Genomic DNA, 25242 nt, shown 5'->3' on the forward strand with positions numbered 1-25242 from the left:
TATCCATTGAGGTCTTGAGGTTATAATTAGTATCATATAGACAACATATACAAATATTTTTATATATGTAGCAACAAGATATTGTTAAAAAAAAATTCTCTATAACAAGACTAATTGTATTAATATGACTTCTTGTTTTATTAGTGTTTATCCTGGTTTTTTCTAGAACTAAACAATTTTACTTTATAAAATAATAATTAAAATGATATTAATTTGCAGCTTAGGGCATGTTTTTATTAAAAAATAAAAATGAAAACGAGAACAAAGGAGGGGTAATTCAGTAAACTAACCTTTTGAAATTAGCCTCACTTTAGAGGTTGAGACCCATCGAAAGAGAAAAAGGGTCAGACGAAAGGAAGAAGATGGAGACTGCGGCGATTTTAGGAGGAGGGACTCCATGTGTCTTCTCATCTTCTTTACTTCACTTACCAGCGTCTTCAAACAGAACTGCGTGCAGCTTATGGTGCGCCCCAAACAAGCTTATACTAAGCACCTCCACCAGTCAACTATCAGCATTCCGTTCACAGTCCCATCTTTTTTCAAATTACCCGACTACTACTCCTCCTCCTCCTCGTTCCAAAACCAGTGCCCGTAACTCCACCCAAACTGGCATCTTCCTCCCCCACTTGGTCGCGTCCATGGTTTGTCTCTCTGAAACTCTTTGTTTTTAACGTGGTTTTGAAGAGCCCCATTGAATAAGGTGTTGAGTTGTGGTTAATTTTGAAAGGAAAACTGTCAAACTATAATTTCTTCACTTTTTGCAGAAATTTTCATTTACCCATTTGATTATTCTTGTATTGTTATCTGGATGAAGTTCATTTCTTTAGTGTTTACGATAATTGGTAGAAGTACATTTACATTTTTCTTTTGAGAGGAAAAACCATTTGTACGTTTGTGGATTTTTTGAAGCTCAGTTTTATTGCTGTACATTATATTTGTGGCTTAATTTTCTGTTCAGGAGCAAGTGGAAGAGACCTACATCATGGTTAAGCCCGACGGTCTACAGCGTGGTCTTGTAAGCTTCACTCGTTAATCTCTGTGTTCTAATTCAAATGCTATGTTTAATTGCTGAAATTGGGCGGTGGGGAATTATAATCTTTTCTCTCTTTCTATTCCTCAGTTAATGTCAACAGCGCAAATGAAATCAGAGGAAGAAATCTGGAAAATATTTGTTCTAAGAATTTCTTGTACCTTCTTCCTTGTCTTAGGTTGGAGAAATAATTTCAAGATTTGAGAAGAAGGGGTTTAAACTGACTGGCTTGAAGCTCTTCCAGTGCCCCACAGAATTGGCAGAGGTTTGATTTTGTATTTATCTTTCTATTTAGCCTCTAGTGTTTAAAGAAACTTGGCTGGCTTAATTTGAGGAAGTGGTTCTTTACATGGCTGAACTTTTGTTAAATCTGCTAGATACATAATACAATGTTTAGCATAAAAACCCTGTTTGGTTATTGGGAAGTCACTGGAAAGGTCATATAGGACAAGGTCCACCAATCTCTCATAGTATTTTACCTTGATACATAAGAACCAATGAGGATATTGATGTGATCCATATATGTTATTTTACTCTCTTGGATATGTCATCCTGAAGGCATTTTAGTAGATATCCGAGCTTAGTTTCCATAGCTTATTCTTAGACCATAAATGATTGTAAATTTTCATTGGATGCTCACTTGTGTGCAATTTCTAATTGTTACAGGAGCATTATAAGGATCTCAAGTCCAAGCCATTTTTCCCTAAGCTGATCGAGTATATTACATCAGGCCCAGTTGTCTGTATGGTAGGATTCAAATCACCTCTTCCTTACTCTCCTGTTGTAACTTCTTAGTTTTTCAGCGTAAACCAATCATGTTGTTATATTGTCAAGGCTTGGGAGGGTGTTGGTGTTGTTGCCTCAGCGCGGAAGCTAATAGGGTCTACAGATCCTCTTAAAGCTGAACCAGGCACCATACGAGGGGATCTTGCTGTTCAAACGGGAAGGTTAGACCCTGAAGGCTTTAAATTGACTATACTGCATTAAGATTTTGTTGACGATCATAATTAATCAAAAAGACAAGGCTTCATGAAGATTCTCTTTGGCAGGAATGTGGTCCATGGCAGTGACAGTCCTGAGAATGGCAAGCGTGAAATAGGTAACGTTCCTTTGACCATATGCATCCATTGATTATGCTGTGTAGCTAAGTATCGTGTGTTTTCTTTCTCAGTCTCAATCAACGTCAGATCCATAATTAAGATGTTAATTTTTGTCCTCGAGAAGTCTATAATGTGCCATTGGAACTCATTTAGCAGTCCTTTTCTTTTCAAGAATTCAAACATTTAATCGGGGCAGTATGCACTGATAAAAACATAATAGTAGTTGGAATTATATGCAGGTTAGTAGAAAAGATGAGCATTTTTTATGTTTAAAGAAATAAGTATATATTTTTTTTGTATTTTTCAGCTGAAGTGCATATTCTTAGACAAATGACTCGAATACAATAGGAATATAATAGTCTGAGAGAGAATATTGGTGGTAGCAATGGGAGTACTATTAGGAGAATGATTTAATTTTTTTTTTTTATGTCATTATAATTTAGTACTCTTACACTTGATTCAATCCTATTTGATTCTCTTACGTTTTCTACATTTTTGTTGTCTAAATTGTATTCTATACAATTGAAATTTGAACCAATTACAACGTTAGTATTTTATTCGTGTTTAGAATACCTCCAAATTCCTATTAGGATTCCTTAGTTATAATTATATTAAGATTCTAAGTTAAAGCATTACAAATATTTCGTAACATCACATTTCTATCAGTCTACTAATTCAATAGAATTACGTAGAATTTTCTCAATATTCATCATAGCATGACGGAAACAAATTTCAACTTTGATGCTTAGCAAGTCTTAGCTGTTATATCTAAAGACTGTAGATTCGATAACTAGGTTAACCCCAGACCATCTTAGCATACAAAGTACTCCTTATTTATCATACATCAGAATGTGTGGGTGAGGGAGAAAAGGAGAAATGTTTTTGAATGATAATGATGTGATAATTTTTAGTGTAGTTTTTTCCCACTTATTGAGTTTTAATGAAGAGAAAGCTAGAGAAAGAAATATATATACTGAGAAACTGAACCAGTACAGCTTCTAATATTTTGTTGAAGTGGAAAGCATCCTGTCTTCTACTTGCTAAAATTTCATTCTCGGATCTTGTCTCATAATTGGAGTGCTCTGCAGCTCTCTGGTTTAAAGAAGGTGAACTGTGTGAATGGACACCAGCTCAGGCACCATGGTTGAGAGAATGATCTTTCAGTGATTCTTGATCAGTAGTCAGGCTGAAATTCTGGAGGTCTCTCTTTCTTCAATATTTTGTTGTACCTCATTTTTTGCTACGTACAAATTCAGTGGCCAATTTAAATCATACATTCACAAGTACTGTTATACCGTATAGAGTAAGGAAAATTTTCATTAATTGTTCTTGTGTTAATTCGTAATTCATATATGAATTTGTATACGAGTCAGAAAAAATTCATCGTTCATAGAAGCTTAACTCCAATTTTCTTATCTTGTTACAGGGTTGAGATTATGGCAACTTTTGTTTTCTTGCATTTTCTAGGGAGTTTAATTCAAACACGCAGTCCAACAGTAGTATTGTTTCCCTCCTCCTGTCTGGAAACAGTTTTTAGTTAGAATTTGGGTTTGGATTGAGAAGATCAGATTTGAAGAGGATAGATTCTGGTTGGCTCGGATCTGAATTTGGTGGTTCAATAACTAGACTTATTGATGATGAGAAAAAAAAATAAATAAATAAAAAGAAAAACTTGACTAGTTTATGTATATCTAAAAATAAATTAAATATATAATTTACATATATTTTATGTGTTACATGATTTATATATATGTAAATATTTTAAATTTGTGGATCTAATTTTATATTTTAAATATTTGAACGAAACTGGATGTATAAAATAATTTAATTGGTTGGAAGCCCAATTGAAATTCAGTCCGCTATCTTGCCTGACCATGAATTGCTAGGCTTATACGTACATACGTACACAATCTCATTCTAGAGAATAAATTTTAGAGAAAAAAAAAGCATGGATGAAAAGGGTGTCACGGTTGGGTAAGTATTAAGTTTACATTTTATAAACTCTAGTATTAACTAAATTTTGGTCCTTAAAATTTACAATTAATGTTGTACTACTTTTAGTCCTCAAATATTTTTACAAAAAAAAAAAAAAAAAAATTATGAGATTTACAATTTAATGATTGAAGTTCTAATTAGTTTTGTACTAACACTAGGCTAAAAATCAAGGAATCAAATTTAAAAAAGCTTGAATCTTTAATTCTATAATTGAAAACATTAAATATCCAACTTTCTGGGGATAATTGAAAGCATTAAACTATTAATTATAACTTTTAGATATTATTATTTTCAGACATTAATAATACTTAACAGGTCGGTAAATAATATTACAAACTTTTCTTTCTTATTAAATTTCATGATTAGCCTCGTCCAACCTGTGGGAACAGAATCTGGCGACGCATGTCCACGTGCAGCCAGCATAGTAAGCATATGCCTGTAACAAGTAAGATTATTTGTTAAAATTTATTTAAAACAATGTGTTTTAATCCAATTATGAAAATATTAAGGTTCTTTTCAAAATATAATCCACGCAATACGTATCAACTTCAAATCAAGCAGTTAATTTGTAACAAACACATCCCAACAGATTCCTTCATAAAAGAAACTCTTTAGTGTTGACAGTCTTATTTGATCCCTTGAAGAACAAAAATACTCTACACACCCATAACCCAACTAAATGTAGAAAGGTATAAAGTTCAATATATAGAAGCATACAGTGAAAGCATAGGATGGAAAAAGAAAAAGAGAAGTTCAAAAGTCATATGAATACGTGTTTGAGCAAAATCCATTCAGGTTTCTAATTGACACTTGGTTTGGAGGCCACTTCAGAGAAACACAAAATTTACACACCCACCTGCACAGGCCTCCATTGCTCCAAGCCCAACACATCCAGAACCCGGAAAGAAACCTTAAACGTCATTAAATATACTTTGTGCTGTTCCTTCCCGTTTCTGTCCAAACAAATTTCTCCTAAAACCATCTCTGCTTTCTCTCTTTTTCCTTGAAAGAATCAGCTAGAAAAAACCATTTACTTTTTTTTGCTGGGACATGGAAAGCACCGAGGAGAAAGGTGAGAGTATATTGTATGCTGCTTGTTAGTGCTGGTGAAAACTGAAGCATGGGATGGACTGCAGAAAGACATAAGGCTATTTGCCCAAGCCGCTTCGGGCATGGGAGAAGGGGTCTGGGTTTCAACTTGACATATGTTTATTAGGAACGTGCCTGACGATATTAAACTTGTTTTACTGACACCAACTTAGGGGAAGCATGGCACAAAGACATTTTAATAGATGGGGTGAGTGAAATATAAACACCCGGTGAAGAATTTGAAACTTACCTGATAATTAGTGGCCATCCATATAATTACACAGACTCAAAACAATTATCGTTTCCTATTATCATCACCACCTCGCACGATGACCTTTGTGAATGTTGCAGACTCCTGTACTTGGAAAACAGGTAAGCGACAGACGTATTCCTGCTCCCATGCTCTTTCAAGCTTCTTGTAGATTGGTAATCACTGGAACTTGGCGAACTATTGGCTGAAGAACAATCTGTGTCGTCCATCATAGCCCCCTCATTGGGTGAGATGGGTGCGGTTACCTGTTTTTTCATTATACCTGAACTGACTGAGCTTGGGGCATATTCTGGAAGACTCAGAGAATCACAATTCCCTTGGATCTCCGCTGCTGCTTCAGAGTGGTCATTCTTTGCACCCAGTTTGAGCTTCAAAAGGGTAGCCTCTGCATAAAAGAAACGAAATTCAATATATCAAGTAAAGAATCAAGAGCAGTAGGAGTACGTGGTTTTCAGTTTCCCCTCTAGATCTTCAAGTAAATAAGGTACAGAAGTTGGTGGAGCTAGTACCTAGGTAGATTTTGAGATTGTAACAGAATAAGTAAATGATACTTGAAATGCATATCATCCAACCAGATATTGAAGTGAATTGAAGGAAAGAAAAACAAAAAGAAATTAGTCACATCTTCCATGAAACACAATGTTCTTTCGAGACTTATGACAGGGTCTACGGAGAAGAAACTAATACAAATTGCACACCAGCAGAGCAGGAGTTATTTCAAGTCTTATGAAAGGATCTAAGGTGAAGAAACTAATAAAAATTGCACACCAGCAGACCAGGAGTGATTTCAGGTCTTATGGAATCATACATAGCCGCAGCTTCAATGCAGTCCGTTGACTTACTTATTCCTGTTGCTAATAAGCAATTCGTTTTCCTGCTCATCCATGGTGATCATCTCAATTTCAAACAAATGACAATGTTAGTACTAAATTATCTACTCATGGTTCATGGCCCTCTGACAGTTTGAAGCACCCTTCAAGGACTCTAGATCGAATCATACTACATATTATTTAAACCCAAAGTTCATAATAAATTTGAACCTGAGGGATTGAAAATCAAATTAAAGCCTAAATTTAGCACGCTTTTCCATACTGCTCACATCTTTAAATCCATGCTAAATTCGTTTTTTAATTTCTTCTCTATATGAAATTTTAGATGAATTTCTTATCATTACAACCAAATTTCGACACTTGATATTTTTCTCTTAAAAGAAATATTCCTGGATATTTGTTGCTCCTTGTGTTGAACACAGTGTTAAATTTCATTAATCCATTTCTCATTCTATTTACTGTGTCATTATTTCTAAATTTTCCATTAGTATTAGTATATACGTTTATTCTTCTTATACATTTTCTATTGAATTATTTAATGCCAGAATTCCAATTACTAGGCAGAGAAGTAACTGAAATACTACCGTCAAGTAGTTCAATGATGGGATGAGACTAGCTAAAACATAAGAAATAATATCATAATTCAATATATCAATACCGTCATGAGCAATTAGAAGTCAAAATTAACTAGAAACACGAAAAGATTTGAACCAAACGGACAAAAAAGAATTCCTCAAGTTGACGCATTTTACAGAATCTTTTTTCTCTCTTCTAATTGATAAAACAACAAACTGGAGTATGGTCTATCTGAAGTACATCCTTATAGATTTATATATTTTAAAATCTAAAATTACCGAAATTTCATTTTCATCCTTCCCTGTTACAACCAAACCGAGAGGTAAAATGAAACAAACGAAAGAAAACCAAATTGAAATCGCAAGCAAATCGGAAGCCTGAAATTGAAGATCAGCTATGGATTTTACATCGGCGTACACAAACTGGAATTAAGCATGTGTAGAGAGAGAGATATATATAGAGAGAGAGAGAGGGTTACCATAGATGGAGAGAGAATCGTCTTTGAAAACTTTAGAAGGAGGCCTCTCAAGGCTATCTAGCGAAGAAGACGAAGGTCTCATCCTTCCAAACATTTCTTCTTCGTCTCTCTCTCTCTCTCTCTCTCTCTCTCTCTCTCTCGCTAAATCGGTAGATTCGTTGGCGGGGTGAGAGAAAATGCTTGAAAATGAAAGGGAGAGCAGAGAAGTGGCGCCACAAACTGAGTAGAGGAGCGGGAATCGTACCCGGCACACTTTTTCTGTAAAACATGGGTTGGCCCCAAGTCTCCAGCCCAATCTAAGTTAAAATTTCACTTCTTTTTGGGGTTTATCATTGTGACATTATTTTTTCGGTAGAAAAAAGAGATAGATATACTTTATTATTATTATTAGTAGACTGGCTATAAATTTTGAAATATTACAAATTAGAAACTAATAATACATGTTTATTAAAAATTATCATATATATATATATATATATGCATATATAACTTTTGAACTCTTTTACAAATGAGTTACACGGAATTTATATAAAAAAAGCTAAATCAAATATATATTTTTACTTACTTTCAAATTTCATGAATATTTATAAGCCTTTTATCTATTTTTTAGTTTTAATATTAAAATATTATATATATATATATATATACATACATAACTAAATATGTACAAAGAGTGTGTGCTGCAATGGTTATAGAAGTTTTCCATTACAGCAGCTTCAGGAAATCAAATCCCATAGATTGGGATTATAGGTAAATAAATAAACAGAAAATAATATACTCAACTTTGGATAACTAACAGTCTAACAGATAAAAGTATGCAGGGGATTAACTGCAACTCACCAATGAATTCTTTCAATGAAGTCACTGTACATGAATCATGAAGTTAAACTTTGCAAAAAACAGTTCAAATAACTTGCCTCTGAGAGCTGCTGATGAACATACGAGCTTCTCATGACTCTCTTCATACTCTTAACTCAGTGAAATGAGATACTAGAATCCACCTAAAAAGATAACTTAGCTTATCCTTCAATGCCGTTGCTGTTGTTCCACACAAAACATTATCCAACATCTCTTAGAAATCACCAAGGTGAAAAATCAAGTATCCTACGGAAACACTAATCAGAATATCGGCAAACTCATAGTTCGCGTCAGAAAATGGTTTGGAGTTGATTCACACTTCCCTCTAATCACTTGCTAATCACTCTTTCCAGTATAATCTTCTGAAGAAGCCACGCCTTGTACCCCTAGTCTTTCGATCCTTGTCTGAAATAATACCAGTAAGAATGTGACATTCAGAATCCAGAGGAAAAGAGAACCTGTGCAAACAAGTTGCTCATATGAATGTTAGTTCATGACGAGTGTCAACACTATTATTTCTTTGGAAGGAGATTTACATAATATTCTTCTTACTTTAGAATGTTATATTTGTAATTCCAACATCGGATAGTTATATGCCCAGTAAATACTCTTGTTACTTCAGAATTCAGAAAAACAATTCACCTTTTAATCTTCCAGCTACACATAGAGCCTCTTCCGCTATTGGTTTCCACTGCTCTGCACATGAGTAATTAATTCCAAGACCAACACTAAGTCCTCTCAAGAGATGTACCGTGCGAAGAACAGAAAACAGTTCCTCCGGAAAAGCCTGTAATCAACAAAATCCAGTAAAGAAATAGATGATAGACCAAATACCAGGAAAACAAAATGACTACTCAGAAAAATAATATTACCAAAAATTTACTGATATCTCGGACTAAGAAATATTTACTTTATTTTGAAATTCCAGAGTATTGCTTTATAAATGATGAAATATACATTTGTTCCGTCTGGTTATGAATTTTAATTTTCAAACATTGGAGACAAATGAATCCAAATGGAAATCCACCTTAATCAACAGAGAAAACAGAGAAGAAAATGTGCTTGCAGATAGTATATTAATGAACAACACGTGCTTCGAAAAGCTATCCAATTCAACCAAATCCAAGCAATGGTATCTGCTACTTCCCACCAAATCCAAGCAATGGCATGTGCTACTTCCTATTCAATTAAATTGACCCTGAATTTTAAATATACAAGCTTATTTGACCCATAAAATGCTGCAAGATCTTTAACATATACCATGTTTCCATTTATCATATTTTTCAAAATGATGAACATAAGTTAACATCTACTTCTGATCAATGTATGTCATTTAGTATTTAAGAATGTAGTAAAAAAAAAAGATATGAGTTTATCATATCATGACTACCTTAACCATTAAATAGTATATCTTTCATGCAATAAAATAATAATCATCACTATCACCAAAAGAGGGCAAAAAAAGAGTTCTTTTTAGTTAGGATTCCCGGATTTTTATTATTTCTTTATTTTTGACTTAAATACTTAAATGATTCTTATACTATTCGTTTTTGTTTGTAACAAAACAAACCTTATACTTTAAGAAACTATTCAAATAAACTCCCAACCATCAACTTCTATTAACATCATTTATGTACATTTCACGTGGTTACTTCAACGCCCACATGCCAAATCTTTTTTTTGGCTTAACTAATTAAATGATCCATATGCTACACATTTTTGTTCAAATAACCCTCTACATTATTTTTCTGTTCAAATAAACTACTTTCCAAAAGTTATTCGAATAAGCACTTGACTGTCAACTTCCGGTAACACCATTTCAAAGACATGTACACAAAAGGCCAACTCAAAGTTGCTACTACTGATGAAGAGAGATATCGATCATTCTCTAGGATATCCAAAAATTATGAGCTTTCATGTAGTTTTTTTCATGTATAAAGACCCTTGTCAGTGCATCAGCCATGCTGGCAAAAGTCTATAAAATACTGTTATTACATGGCTACATCAGCCGCCATACCGTAGATACATACAGAATGTCAATATATGTTGACAATTGGAATTTATTTGAATAATTTTCAAAATCACGGAGTATATTTGCACATAAAAATGGGTTTTTCTTTTATAGAATAAGAAATATTTTAGTAAAGGAGAGAAAAGATACATATTCGGTGAACAGGTGAGTCTCCTCAAAAATTTGTGAAAAAGAAAAAGTAAATTACAATAGAAACAGAACAAACATGAACCAAACTGCCTAAAAGAGTAAAATAATTGCCTTCCAATTTCGACGAAGCTCGGAGATTGCTAAATCATAATAGTTCTCGTGAGGTTTAGCCCATAAGGTGGCCAAGAACGTTAACCTTTCCCACAGCTCATGAAATGGCAGGGTAACGGTCTTCAGATATCCTACTGCTCCTCTCTATCCATACCTTCCACACACCAGCGAAGAAGGTCTCTTGCCATAGGGGTTCTGCCACCTTCTTGACCCCTTCCCCATGAATAAACAGTCATTTGAACCAAAAAGAATAGTATAGAGGCTATTTAGGTATTTAGGCCCTTTGTTTACTGGGGGATTACTTTAAAGTTAGGTATATTATTTTAGTTTGAAGAGGAAAGAAGAAATACAGAAATAAAGCATGGCCAATATAACCATTGGAACGTCAAATGAGCAACCAATATGACCATTGGAACGTCATATAAGCAAGGAAAAAAATGGCCAGCTGCACTAATAAAGCCAAAACTTTTGCAATTCTCTCATAATTTCACGTTTTCAATTCAAACTGTCAAGACGTTCAAAACCACAGCACTCTCCTCAAAAAGACTTCAACCATATCTCAAGTTACAACACATGCTCATAAACATACTGCTGTCAAAATCCATGATAGAAAAAGATCAACATTTCAGCTCAAAAGTGATCTTAGAGTAAGGAATGTTAATTGCAACCCTGTGCCTTGTTATTAGTGTGGTTCTGTTAAAAATCTAAAGCAAAATTAGCCTATCATACATATTGAAAAATGAAATCATACAATAATTCATTTCATCCAAAATTCTAAGAAACAAAGAAAAAGCAATGTATATCCAAGTACGTTTTGGCCCTTTAATTATATTGCTATACCTGCAACTCTCCCGGTTAACAGAGAACCAGGGAGTGTTATATGTTGCGAAGTTACCAAGTGAAAAAGCTTGAACCCACAAACAGCATGTACAACATTTTGCTTTAAGTGAATCTACCACTTACCTCAACAGCTACTTTTTTAATTGAAGAATCTTCTGAGAAAGGTTGCAGCATTGAGACCCCTGGAGGTAATTTTGTGTCAAACATTGTCTGTGCTAACTTGAATAGTTCCTGATTTTCATTCTGACATTTGCTGAAGGTACGAATTCCAAGGTCCCTAAAATGAGAAGATATAAATAAATGTCAATGATAAGATCTGTAGCACAGAGTTACTTTGGGCTTTTCTTTCTTAAATCAGCTTCAGTTTTTAGTGAAATTTCTTAGGAATTATGAAAACGTCGATCAAATAATTGACCACAGCAACCTAACGGGACGTTATAGAGCAGGTGATCGTGATCAAACTTCAAGCCACTTCTATATTTTGTAAAACCAGAATTCACTAATTCATATTTGGTGTTTAAAATGATACAGTAACTAAATCGCTACTTAAATACAATATGCAAGAAAAAGAGTTTGACAAAATGTACAACACAAAGATTATCCCTGAAATTTGAAGGTACAAATAAGGGGTGATGACCAAATTTATAGTATGGGCTTGAGTACTTTGGGTTATTCATTCTAGTATCAGCTTGATGCATCAGAGGAAGCTCTCTAGGATTCAGGGAAAGAAAAAAAAAGAAAAACATAAAATAAATAACTGGCTATAGTAAATTCAACGAGAAACTGCAAACCCACTGAAAAAGACATCACCAAGCAGGCAGTTGCTATCAAATATCTAGCTACATCCATATGTCATATATCCAGATTCATTACCTATCTGTTTGGACTACAGTAATTAGATAACCAGTTAAAATAAATATTGAAATCAAGTAATAGAATTAGCTGAGCTGTATAACACCAACTTTATTATCATTCGACAAGGTCCATCATCTACTTCTTGTTCCATAGAGATCTCAAAGAATATGCATTGTGATGTTCTTTGTACACTACGTTCAGCCTACATTTTCATTCTTGCAGATAAAAACAAATTTTAAGTTTGCTGATTATAACAAATTCACAAGGCAAATTAACCTGAAACTCTCTGATGCTCTCATAGGATCATTATCAGCTATAGCAAGAACCAGATTAGCATAACCAAGCCTCAGATTCTGTGGAAGATCCTTCACTTGTCCATAATCCAGCAAGGCAACCTAGCTTAAGGAAGAAAGGAACTCCACTTAAGTTAATCATGCCCAGACAACAGTCAAACTTCAATAGTCCTGAAAGTATTATGCCCGTTGTTTAAATCTTTTCATATTGAAGTTAAAATAACCACTAGAAAAAGAGTGACTATGGTTTTAATTAATCATGAGAGAAGTACACAAGAGATTCACAAAAATACTAAATGCCAGGAGAAAAAACTACAATAAAGAGAATTTATCGTGACTTGCCTCTGAACCTTTACAAATCAGGATATTGCCTGGATGGGGATCCGCATGGAAGAAACCACTCTTCAGTATCATTTTTCCATATGCCAATGTCAAGCTCTTGAGTATGTTCCTTCATGCACAGAATTTTTAATGGGCATTTACTCTTTATTATTAAAATATTGAATCCAATATAACATATCTTTTTTCTAGTAAAGCCAATTATAAAAAACTCGAGAGAGAAAAACTTCCATGAGAAAAAAACTGAAAGAAACATCGGGAGCAACTAAGCTATCCAGGAAACAGAGGATTGCAGATGTTTGCCAGAAAGAAAGTACAGAATTCAATTTTCATCATAGAGATACGAGCCTAAATGAAATGGACTTAAAAACATTTTAATAAGAAAAAACAGTCCATACTCTTTAGGATAATCTAGGGGCTTACTGCTTTGCTGCTGCTGCAATCTTACCACGAGGATTTATTCCTCGCTTTGCTATTTCATCACCAAGATTCAGAATTGGGATTCCATCAATATATTCCATCACCAAGACCCTCCTAACCAAAGAAAAAAAATTTGAGCAAGAATTTACATAGTGAGTAAAAACACTAGAACAAAGCAGTGCCACAAATTAAGAAAGTGAATCAAGTAGCAAAAAAATAAAGTGTTTGGCCATTTTGTAGTGAAAAACGGAAATGGGGCACGCTTTGAGACAGTGGTACAAATGGTCATAATGATTTGCATTGTTGCAGTTAATGCTTACTTATGATCCTTAAGAAGATTATGAGAATTGAAGTAGACTATTTAATGCACACATGGAAAACAGGGAGCAGTATCTATCAAGCGAAAAGGTAACATTGAGACCTCTTTATTGGCATTCGACACCAACCTTTTGTTACATATAAATCGATTACATTGTATGAAAAGTTTGAAAGAAAAAGTTACCGAGATCAATTCTTACTGACATCTCATACTCCAGATTATTAAAAAAAAAATTATCAAGACTTCCAATCAAAGAGGTGACCTGATTCTGGCAGTCCACCTTATCAAAACTCAACTCATTTTTCTTTTATGGTCATGTTTGCAAACTCAATGTTCTTCCACTATTAATATTCTAGACTTTCTCATAAGAGGACTACACCTCAAACCTAGTTGTTGGGATTGGATGAGCACAAATCCTGATAAATCTCTTATCCTAGTGACAGTTTTCCAACATGAGATCCGAGTACTATGCTTTGCAGGAAACCCCATAACAATCAAGATGCTTTACAGCCTCCAGTGCCCACATGAGTTGGCATCTAACTAGTCTTTTAACTATCTAGGCAGATATTGTAATTCCGGCTTCATCATTTACTTGCAAATTGCAATTGAGAAAGACGATGGACCATTTGAATACCAATTGATATGGATCTTAAAGAAATTAACCACCAAAAACCTAATCATAAGATAGGAGACGTGGGTTCCAAGTCCAATACCTTGCAACATAAAAAGTTCCCTGCCATGCTCTAATTTCCAGCATGTTCAATTAAATGAAACAGATATTGACTATCGCAAAGAAAACAAATATTTAAAGGGACAGATTGTTCATGATCACTGTACATTGCAAAGCTTAGAACAATATAGGAATATAGCATAGTATAACATACCTAGTAACCAAATTTGGCACCACTCTTGGAATCATAACTGGACTCTTTTTGTTATTTTCATAGAGAAAATGCCGAATTCTTTCCATCGCACTAGCCTCTCTCGTGAAGTCAAACTCATACCCAATCTTGAAAAGGATATACGGAAATAAACAAATTACTATTGCAAAAGTATATTGTCAAATTCAGCACTAACACAATGAAGCTTTTGTTTGTAAAGTACGAAGAATATATTAAGAGAGGAGTTCCACCACCAAAACGTAAAATAGTAAGTAACGTACTCCTTTTCCAATATTAAGAGAGGAGTTCCACCACCAAAACGTAAAATAGTAAGTAACGTACTCCTTTTTCAATTAGAACCAATCTTAACTGATATCCAATTATCTTAACATATCATAATCCAATTCAATTAGTAATCAATATGCTAACCAATACAAGCAATTCACTGATTTATATGGGCATTGGTTGCCCATGTGGCTTCCTGAGAGAAACTGCTACGAGAGACCTTTATGGCTGAGATGAAGTTTCTTGGTTTCAAATCCTAATAAGCATCTCCAGCCAGATGTGAATGAAAAGATATAGAAAGAAAAATTCATATAAAATATTTACAAGAAGTATTAAGATAGATAATGCACCTGTTTTTCCATTTCTTTTGTCACAGAGTACAGGTCAAATTTGATATCTGTCTTTTGCATGTACAAAGCAAATGCTTGTAAGTTACGGATGTCGGTCATCATTAGATTCTGAACACCAGGATGTTGCACCTATCATCCCCTTATGGTTAGAATCTTATGGATATTTTGAAACTTTTCATTTTCAGTAGACCTCACCTTGACAACAACATCACTCTTGTCACCGCTCAATCTTGCTCGATGAACCTAATTTGAGCAGGAAAAATTTATTGTTCATAACTGTTTCTATTAATATTTTCTCCACCGATTTGCAATAAAGCTTTTCAATAGGTCCTGACAATGTCAAGAAACTTTCAAAAGAAAATAAGAAGAAACAATTAAATATTCAGAAAATTTAGAAACTGCACAATCAAGCGAAGTAAATCAAACTCCGAAAATATGAAGTGGCACATTCTGAACCTAAATTTAGATAGAGCCAAAGTGTCACCACTACAGCTCATGGTAAGAAAAATGGGCGAGGCAAAAGTAGACAAACCCTTGTTAGTATACAAAAGGCATAAAGGTACAAGCGGACATGGCAGTGGTCCAGGGTTGAGTAGGGAATAAAAAGGTGGCTGACCCATTGCATTTGGTTAGGGTTTCTTTTTCTGTTAGAATCATTTTCATTCTGTTCAGATTTCTTGCCTGATTCTGGGAGAGTATATAATCTTGTAATCTGATTTCTCAGTTATGACAACTAATATCCAAAATCTATCTAATTCAGTATCCTTGCCGAGTTTTCTCTCTTCCCTTTTTTTATCCTTTCTTATCTCTCTTCTCCTTCCTATTTATCTCATATATTCTCTTCCATTCTGATAACCTAAACCGCCACAGTTATATATGTCAAAGATTCCTGACAACTTGGTATCAAAACCTAACAACTCCTATAAGCCACTTGCGAATATTGTGGTGATGGCCAAGAACAAGGGGAAGGTCATACCATAAACAAACAACAAAAGTGGAAGCAACTGGGTGACAACTTGCGAGTGGTCGGCCAAAAGATATCGGACTTTATGGGGAGATGTACAAAACGCAGCACCACTCTAAAGCGCATATTGACCAATGTTTTCAACAGCTTGTGGAGATGCTGCAGGAAGGACCGCAGCTTGGAGAATCGGCTATGCCGCTAAGCCATTCTCCTTTGTATCAAGCCCATGAATGGGGTATTCTTCCTATCCTGAAGCAGTGTGAAGTTGGGGGAAGCATTGCCGAAAATCCACGGAATAACTTGTCGAGGACCCTTATGCTGAAGGTGGAGATTCCTATCTTCGAGAGTCACAACCTACGAACCTGGATCAGATGCTGTCTAAAATATTTTCAGGTGTTTCATATAGCTGATGAGAACAAAGTAGAAACAATAGTCTTATACTTAGGAGATAAGGCTGAAATTTGGTTTCACAGATGAGTGAGTCCCCATGGACTAATAGATTAGGAAATGTTTGTGGAAGAGTTATAAAAGATTTGGAGGTTTAGCATGAATTGATATGGTGGAGGAATTCAATAAACTTGTACAAGATGATTCAGTACTTAATTACCAGGAAAAAATTGAGAGATCAGGCCATTGTTGCTTACTAAAAATCTTTGGATTATCCGAGAGATATATTATTCCTTGCTTCATCAGTGGGTTTGAAGGAAGAGTTGTGACCCACTGTTAGAATGCATAAGCTTCTCATCCTAAATCGTGCCTTCGTGCTGGCCTTATGGCTAGAACAATCCATGGAGGCTTTGAATCGCCACAAACCAGTTGGCCACTAATGTTCTCCTGCCTACAGCCCAAAAACTCATTACTTACAAACCAGTCCCAAAAACTCTCCCTATTCACACCAACCACTTCATGACAAAGCACAAAAAGATAATTACCACCCAAAAAGCTACAACCTACAACCCACAGGAAGGAAGCATAGCAACTCAACTTACCAGTGTGGAGAGAGATTCTTCCTGTGGCATCAGTATAAGAATAAAACAGTTATGGTTCTGGAGGAACACGGGGAGGAAGACGAGGAGGTGAAGGAAGAAAACAAGGAAGAGCAGAACCAGGGGACTCTTGAGGACACGGGAACCATTTCTCTGCAAACCATTGGATGCCTGTCTATAGGAGGAATCGTGAGGATAAAAAAATCATTAGAAAAGATAGCTGTCATGATACTTCAGGATAGTGGAAGTTCTCACTCGTTTATGGATTCTGCTATGGCAGAAGGACTATAAAATAGGGTTAGACATAACAAGCCTTTGAGAGTGGTAGTGGCTAATGGACATTAGGTGACTAGTGAAGAAGAATGCATTAGGGTGTGCAATACAAAATGCAGAATTGTGTGCTTTGTTACAACTTCAGAGTTATTCAGTTGGGTGGCTATGATATGATATTAAGGGTGTGCTGGATGAGGATGTATAACCTCATAATATTTTATTTTGCAGAGCCTAAACTTAGCTTCAAAATAGAAGGGTAGCAGGTAGCATTGCATGGGGGTAAAGATGCAATACAGGTTAGTTAAATTGACAAGTGACAGACTCAACAAAATGCTTACAAGGGGAGGCAGCCAAAGTACAGGAATAGCATATTGCCTTTGGCCCATGGACAGCTCGCCCATAGACCTGCCTTTTGAAGATGCATCCATGAAAGAAAGCAATCAGATGGGCAAGTATTGCAGTCATTCCAGGATGTTTTCGAAAAGTCTAAAGGATTACCACCACCTAGAACCTTAAACCATGTCATCCCTCTTGTGGCTGTCAGCTTCTCAAACAACTTAAGGCCTTACTGGTACCCACACTTCTAGAAACAGGGAATGGAATAGCAAGTGAAGAAAATGCTAGATGCTTCAATAATCCACACTGGTCATTCTCCATTTGCATCCCCATTTCTGTTAGTGAAGAAAAAAGATGGTACATGGAGGTTTTGTGTTGATTATAGAAAATTAAGGGCAAGTTTCCAGTTCTAGTTATTGATGATCTTCTTGATGAGTTACATGGGGGGGCACTGATATATTAAAAAATTGACTTGAAATTCGGATGCCACTAAATCTATGTTAAGGAGGGGGATGTCTATAAAACAATTTTCCAGACACATCATAGGCACTATGAATTCCAAGTTACACCTTTTGTTTTAACTAACTCACCAGCCACATTTCAAGTTCTCATGTTTTATCTTTGATGCATATTTGAGGGTGTTTATCCCTGTATTCTTTAATGACATTCTGGTGTATAACTTTTTTACGGAGCAACACAAACAACATTGGAAAAATTTGTGTATATTACTCAGGCAGCACCAACTTTATGCTAAGAGATGGAGATTGAATACTAGGGACACATTATCTCCAAACAAGAAGTCAGAACTGATTCCCAAAAAATTGAAGCAATGCTGCCCTGGTGTCTTCCTACTTCAATTAAAGGCCTAAGATGGTTTTTGGAACTCACTGAGTGTTACCAAAAGTTTGTCCAGGACTATGTTTCTATTGGCAAGCCTTTAACGGACATGCTAAAGAAGGATGCCTTCATGTGGATTAAAGAATCAAAAAACGCCTTTAAGCAATTGAAGAAGATAATGATTGAGGCATTGGTGCTGAAATTACCTTATTTCTATAAAGAATTTGTATTGGAAGTTGATGCTTGTGGGAGGGGAATAAGAGCAACACTTATGCAGGAAAATCAATCAATCGCCTACATTCAAACCTCTCTGCAGATGTGACTAAACCCTATCTATACATGAGAAGCAATTATGAGTCATATTGTATGCAGTAAGTAAATGGAGACATTATCTTGAAGGAGCCTCATTCATCATCAAAACAGGCCAAAAAAGCATTAAATATTTGTTGAACCAAAGGTTACTTCTATGCTGCAGCAAAGGGGGATTGACAAGCTCTTGGGGTAAAATTATTCCATATGGTATAATAGGGGAATAGAAACAAGGTAGCAAACACCCTATCTAGAAGAGATTGCGAGAATCTGAAGGAAACAAAAGAAGAGGTTACCTTGTTTGCAATGACCACCATAAGTTCTTCGTTCTGGTTTTCTGAAGTTACGACAAGCTATCAAGGGGATCCCTTCGTAAGGGACTTAATGGCATAATTAATGGTGAAGACAGTTACCAGACCCCATGTCAAACTCAAGGTGGGAATATTAAGATAAAAATGAAGACTATTGATTGACGCATCAGAGGAATTGAGGCAGAAATTGATAAAAGGGTGTCATATACAGCCATAGGGGGCCCTTCTGGAATCAGAGGGACTTATGAGCGGCTCAGACAACATTTTTTCTGGCTCAGCATGAAGAAACAACTTCTGGATTGGGTGCAATGGTGTGACATCTTTTAGATGTGTAAGACAGAAAAAATACCTATACCCAGGTTACTACAACCTCAAAGAACCCTCCCAAATCAGGTTTGGTTCCATGTATCCATGAATTTCATTGAGCAATTACTGAAATCCAAAGACAATGGTACTATCATGGTACTGGTGGATCGATTTAGAAATACGCTCATTTCAAAACTTAAATATCTGTTCACTGCTCCTAAGGTTCTTTTTTCTGAAATAAAAGTATGGAACTGTATTGATACAAGGGTGCCAAGGGGGTACAACCAATTTACAAAATATTTACAAGTCGATTAAACTATCGACAACAAAACCAAGATTATCAAAACAATTGATATTATGTCCTAAAACAGTGTAACCATGATAATAAAACCAACTGTCAATGATGATGTCAAAATCTACTTCTTTCCTTCAAAAGCGCGATTGTCTTTTTCCTTCCAAAGGGCCCACAAAATGGTGAGGGGGATGAGTCTTATAATTTTTCTTTTGCTGCTGAAGCCCTCCCAGGCAAGAAGTTCAGCTGAGATGTTGTTATTCATGACCCACGACAGACCCAAAAGACTAAGGATAGTGTTCCAGAGATGTTATGAGACTGCACAGCCAAGAAGCAGGTGATTGCAAGTTTCAAGACTATTTTTATAAAGGAAACATCTGTTTACAATAGTGATCCCTCTTTTCACTAAGTTGTCAAGAGTAAGGATACGGCCTTTCACAGCTTCCCAAGCAAAAAATGAAATTCTTGGAGTTGCTCTAGACTTCCAGATTAAGTTGGAAGGGAAGATATTCTGGTTCTAGTTAAGATTACCCGCCAAGAAATTGTAGAGTGATCAGATAGAAAAGTTACCGTTCTTGGAGAGTAGCCATTTTATTTTGTCCTCCTTATAATAAACTATAATAAAAGAAAAAGTCTGAAGCAAAGATTCATACTCCTCTAACTCCCAATCTTGCAGATTTCTGGTTACCCGCACCTGCCAAAGGCCTGGATTGTCCTGATCCACAACATCCTTAACCAGAATATTTTTGTCTCTGGCAATAGCATAAGTAAGAGGAAATATGGAATGGAATGCAACCGTATCATACCAAATGTCTGACCAAAAATGGACTATGTTACCCTTACCAATGATCCATCTAAAATTAATGAAGAATGATATTGTTAAGATTCCAAATGTTTTTCCATAGGCTTAAACCATAAGTGCTGTTTTTGATTCTAGAGTGGTCATGATAATCGCCATTAAACCATTTGCTCATGATGATTGATTCTAGAAGCTGCTTCCTTCATTCCAAAATCTCTAAGTCCATTTCCCAAGAAGGGCCCTGTTGAGCGTAATTATTGATCTCAAACCCAAGCCACCATTTTGAAGAGGTTTCTTGATATCTTTCCAGTTGACAAGGTGAATTTTCCTATTATTGTTAACATCATCAACCCATAGAAAGTTGCATTGGATAGATTCCAAAGTATTAACAACACTGGTTGGAATGTTAAACACCGATAGAAGATAAATAGGAAGATTCGAGAGGGTGCTTCTGATGAGGGTTAATCTTCCCCCCCGGATAAAAATTTTCTCTTCCAATTTGCAAGACGGTTGTGAAACATATCTATTATTGGATCCCAGCATTTTCTGCTCTTGTATTTGGCCCCAAGAGGGAAGCCAAGATATGTGATGAGTACTCGAGAAACTATGCAACCCAGTACCTATGCTAGAGAATCACCTGAAGAGGAACCCATCACCGCCAATTCAGATTTGTGAAGATTGATTTTAAATCCAGAAACCACTTGGAAGCATAGTAAAGTGAATTTCAAGAAAATCAAGGAGCGGAAATCGGACGAACAGAAAATAAGGGTATCATCCGGAAAAAAACATGTGTTAGTCAGTCCATTGCTCCCAAGGTTGCCTAGATATTCATCGACAATGTTCATAAACTACATGGTACTCCAAAAGTGATAGTTTCAGATTGTGACAAGGTATTCACAAGTTCGTTTTGGAGGGAACTCAAGAGACTTTTGGGAACTTCTTTCATTTTAGCTATGCATATCACCCACAAACGGATGGGCAATTAGAGACTTAATCAATGTTTGGAGTCTTATCTCCAATGCATGACTCATAAGAACTTTAAGGCATTATCTAGATGGATAAGCCTGACGGAATGATGGTATAACACCACCTACTACTCCAGCATCAAGATGTATCCATTCCAAGCCTTATATGAGTATCATCTGTCGCACTTTGTTGACACCGTGGAGATTGAGACTCCATAAGCCAAGCTGGAAGTTTTTCTAGAAGAGAGACACCAGATGAGCATGTTCTTTAACCAACAGTTGGTAGAAGCTCAGAATCGGATGAAGCAGTATGTAGATCTGCACAGGACTGAGAGACAACTGAGGAAAAAGACTTGGTGTTTCTCAAATTACAGCCATACAAGCAACAGTCTCTAAAAGGAAGAAGGAACTACAAATTGTTTCCGAGGTTCTATGGAACTTATGAGGTGGTGAGTAAAGTAAGTCAAGGTGGCTTATCGGCTTAAGTTGTCAAAACAAATGAGAATATACCCTATTTTCCATGTATCCTTACTTAAGAGATAAATTCCAGGAAGCAGAAATACACTGAAGAGATGCCTAACGTTGATGATGTTGGAATTTATTGACTGAACTTGAAGTCATTTGTTGAAGAGAACAGTCATCAAGAAGGGAAAACAAATGGAACAATTTTTAGGAAGGTGGGAGGGACTGGAAGACAGCGAAAGCACCAGGAAAGATGCTCAGTATCTGAAACAGCAATTTCCTCATGTAAACTTTAAGGACAAGGTTTTTCCTCCACGGGACTGAATTGTCACAGTCAGGGCTCATGGTAAGAAAAATGAGCTTGAGGGAAAAGTAGACAAATCCTTGTCAGTATACAAAAGGCGTAAAGGTACAAGCGGATGTGGTGGTGGTCCAGGGTTGAGTAGGAAATAAAGAGGTGGTCAATGAATTGCATTTGGTTAGGGCTTCTTTTTCTGTTGTAACTATTTCCATTCTGTTTGGATTTCTTGCCCAGTTCTGGTAGAGTATATATGCTTGTAGCCTGATTTCTCAGGTCTGATGATTAATATTCAAAATCTATCTAATTCAGTATCCTTACCGAGTTTTCTCTCTTCTCTTCTCTTAACTGTCTTATCTCTCTTCTCCTTCCTATTTTCTCTCATCTATTTATTCCATTCTTATAACCTATTGCCACTAGTATATATATCAAAGATTCCTGAAAAGCTAAAATGCACCAAGGGACTCAGGGATAAATACAATGCATTCTTCCAAAAAGGTTATTTCTATACCAGTACTGAATATTTGACCTTCTGGCACAAGCAGGTCATGTTAGCCTTTTCCCAGACAGTAGGTATTATTTTAGCAATAGCTATCTTTTTTAAGAAAATAAATTTTAATAATAGCTATCTAGTTTCTTCCAAAGAATTGCTATTAAACTAGCAGAAGCATTAACATTTAGCAGCATTTGATATTAGAGTTCCTTTCACTTGACAGGTTGAGGCCAATGGCAATGACAATCTTTACAGATGAATGGTTGGACAAAGACAGACATGCCACTCAGATGGAATTGAGTACCTGTGCAATGGAAGCAGAGCCAAGAGGATCCACATCAAATCTTTCAAATAATTCACCAATACTTCTACCTAGCTCCTTCTCAAGAACAACTTGAATTGCATCAAATGGTGTTGCAGGAGCTCGATCACACAGGGTGACAAGCCTTCGAACCCATGCAGTTGGGGCCAAGTCAGGCTTTCCAATAATTTGAGCAATCTAATTCAAATATACACCAATTAAGAACCATCTACGAAATAGACTGATAAACAAACGGCTGAAATCTCCTAAATCCGAATTATCTCTAACACATTATCCTCAAGAAGAAAATTGAAAAGGAAATAAAGAAATAAAAACAGAAAAAGAAGATTGAGAAACAAATTGAGGCATTAAAGAAAAGGACATTACCATTTGAATCAAACAATTCAAAAGTTACATAACATAAAAAAAGAAAACAGCTGTTAAGGAGGAACTTAAATCCAGACGTCCAAAACCACCCACTTCAGGGGACCATAATCAATTCTGAATTACGGAAATAAGAGCATGAAAAAAGAAGAGAGGCGTTGAGATAATAATAAAACGAAAGGAATGTGTCAGAATACCTTGAGGAAGAACCCGCCAAGTTCAGAGCACATTCCATAAATCTTGTCAGCAGCAAGCTCATGTTGCTTTTCCCACATTTCTTCCTGTTTCTGCGCATCCTTAACCAATCTCACTCGAAGTTGGAACACCTGATAAAACACCCGTAGATCCAGATAATGAAGTAAAAACCCACTCAAATTCTTAAACAAAAAAGAGGAGAAAATATGTCGACCCACATAGAGACGCGTATACGAGTAGAGAAAACGAGAGAAGCAGACCTTGTAGCCAGTATATATGTCAGCAGCTCGAACCCAGAATTGAATGGAGCGCTGCCAGGGTCTAAAATGAGCTGAGAGATTGTCTTGAATATCCTTGAAATCAAAAGGATACATGGTGTTTGCTGTAGGATTCAGCCCTTCAGTTTTGCTAATAATATCATTGTACTCTATCCTCCCAATCAAATTGGGTTACATTGTGGGCCTCTTCCTTGTAAAATTCTGGGTTTAAATGTTTCATCGAAGCCTGGTTGGGACGACTATAAAGTAGGCATAGGTTGTGGGTGATAAAGCAATGAGAAGATTTGACGTTAGAACTCTGCACGGACGAGAAAATAACGAGAGGACACAGTAAAAGAATGGCATTTAAATAGGGTTGGCCTGGCAGAGAAAGATCATCTTTCGTCCTCTTGTTTCCCGATTCGGATAAGTCTACTTTTCTTTCTCTATCCTGTTCTCCATAAAAAGATTAAAAAAAAAAAAAGAAAAAATCTATTAGTACTTAGTGCTCTCTTCCATCTTGACTGCAAGTCCTTTCGAACAGCGTTCTCATCTCAGGCAATAATAAGCGCGAGAGAGAACCAAAAATCAATTCACTTAATTATACTGGACTGTGGGTATGCATATGCATATATATATATATATATATAACTCAACTGGAAGAGGTAAGTTATATGTTTGAATTTGCAACGATTAAGGTAAATTTTTTACCCAGCTAATCTAGGTTTAAACATTTGAATTGTTACCTTCAATTCTTATCTCTATCATGCCCCTGCAAGATGGAATGGAGGTTTAACATGTTAACCTTGTTTCAAAAGAAACCAAACTTGTTCGCAAAGTAGTTTACTATGAGCATCCCCTAACCGGTCTTTAGTAGAAAAAAAATTGTTGAACATGAAGCGGATTTCATTCAACCTTTTTATTAAAAATAATGAACATGGAGTTGATATGAAAACACGTTTTTCCAATCTTCTTACGGTGGATCATAAAGAAGTGATTATAGCCAAAGAAACAAAGTCCATATTCATTATTCATCAGTATTCACTATTTTTCATTAGCCAAAGGAACAAATAATGATCTGCATTAAGTCTTGAGAACTCAAGCTTTAGTGGAGGGTCTGGCCACACTATTCACCATTTTCAGGATATATGTTGATGTAAATACCAACTGCTAATTTACTTTAAATATTATTATAATTTTTTATTTATAAAAGTTTGTACTCTGATTTGTATTATTATTGAAAATTATTTTTATTATATTATAATTAATGTATGTGTGTCAATTGTTTGATAAATATCAAATACTATTTGGTTTTATAATTAATATATTTTTTTTTATAAAATGTCGTAAAATTGATTATTTTTATCATTATTATTTATTATTTTTATTATAT

At 35.6% G+C, this 25242-nt stretch overlaps 3 protein-coding genes across 9 annotated transcripts; 1 reads left to right on the plus strand and 2 right to left on the minus strand.

The window, feature by feature from the left end:
- The first annotated feature begins 314 nt into the window (after positions 1 to 314).
- NDPK2 (nucleoside diphosphate kinase 2) lies at positions 315 to 3629 on the plus strand. Of its 3 annotated transcripts, XM_022053328.2 has the most exons (8): positions 316 to 641; positions 959 to 1015; positions 1209 to 1295; positions 1697 to 1777; positions 1865 to 1977; positions 2080 to 2129; positions 3219 to 3330; positions 3557 to 3629. In XM_022053328.2, the coding sequence occupies exons 1-7, from the start codon at positions 363 to 365 to the stop codon at positions 3284 to 3286; spliced, it is 735 nt and encodes a 244-aa protein (XP_021909020.2). In that variant the 5' UTR covers positions 316 to 362; the 3' UTR covers positions 3287 to 3330; positions 3557 to 3629. The 3 variants fall into 3 exon arrangements, with proteins under 3 accessions (XP_088067769.1, XP_021909020.2, XP_021909019.2); XM_088211643.1 differs by lacking the exon at positions 3219 to 3330 and having other exon boundaries at positions 315 to 641; XM_022053327.2 differs by lacking the exon at positions 3557 to 3629 and having other exon boundaries at positions 3219 to 3525.
- Positions 3630 to 4387: 758 nt separating this feature from the next.
- LOC110822972 (uncharacterized) lies at positions 4388 to 7647 on the minus strand. 2 transcript variants are annotated; one of them, XR_015816587.1, is made up of 3 exons: positions 7370 to 7647; positions 4982 to 5870; positions 4388 to 4561 (listed from the first exon to the last, which is right to left on the minus strand). XR_015816587.1 is itself a non-coding variant. In XM_022053206.2 (3 exons), exons 1-2 carry the CDS (start codon positions 7461 to 7463, stop codon positions 5491 to 5493), a joined length of 474 nt encoding a protein of 157 aa, XP_021908898.2. In that variant the 5' UTR covers positions 7464 to 7643; the 3' UTR covers positions 4388 to 4561; positions 5465 to 5490. The 2 variants fall into 2 exon arrangements, 1 of the variants encoding a protein (XP_021908898.2); XM_022053206.2 differs by having other exon boundaries at positions 5465 to 5870; positions 7370 to 7643.
- Positions 7648 to 8128: 481 nt separating this feature from the next.
- On the minus strand, positions 8129 to 24746 carry LOC110822971 (Protein kinase superfamily protein). Of its 4 annotated transcripts, XM_022053202.2 has the most exons (13): positions 24596 to 24746; positions 23853 to 24300; positions 23595 to 23723; positions 23017 to 23211; positions 15277 to 15324; positions 15082 to 15210; positions 14450 to 14574; positions 13250 to 13360; positions 12830 to 12938; positions 12471 to 12589; positions 11463 to 11616; positions 8870 to 9014; positions 8129 to 8685 (listed from the first exon to the last, which is right to left on the minus strand). In XM_022053202.2, the coding sequence occupies exons 2-13, from the start codon at positions 23964 to 23966 to the stop codon at positions 8564 to 8566; spliced, it is 1500 nt and encodes a 499-aa protein (XP_021908894.2). In that variant the 5' UTR covers positions 23967 to 24300; positions 24596 to 24746; the 3' UTR covers positions 8129 to 8563. The 4 variants fall into 4 exon arrangements, with proteins under 4 accessions (XP_021908894.2, XP_021908896.2, XP_088068129.1 ...); XM_022053204.2 differs by lacking the exon at positions 24596 to 24746 and having other exon boundaries at positions 8129 to 8632; positions 23853 to 24455; XM_088212003.1 differs by lacking the exons at positions 23017 to 23211; positions 24596 to 24746 and having other exon boundaries at positions 23853 to 24458.
- Between the last annotated feature and the right edge of the window lie 496 nt (positions 24747 to 25242).

The sequence above is a fragment of the Carica papaya genome, chromosome 9 (genome assembly GCF_054855325.1).
Source record: "Carica papaya isolate Zhongbai chromosome 9, ASM5485532v1, whole genome shotgun sequence".
NCBI lineage: Eukaryota > Viridiplantae > Streptophyta > Magnoliopsida > Brassicales > Caricaceae > Carica > Carica papaya.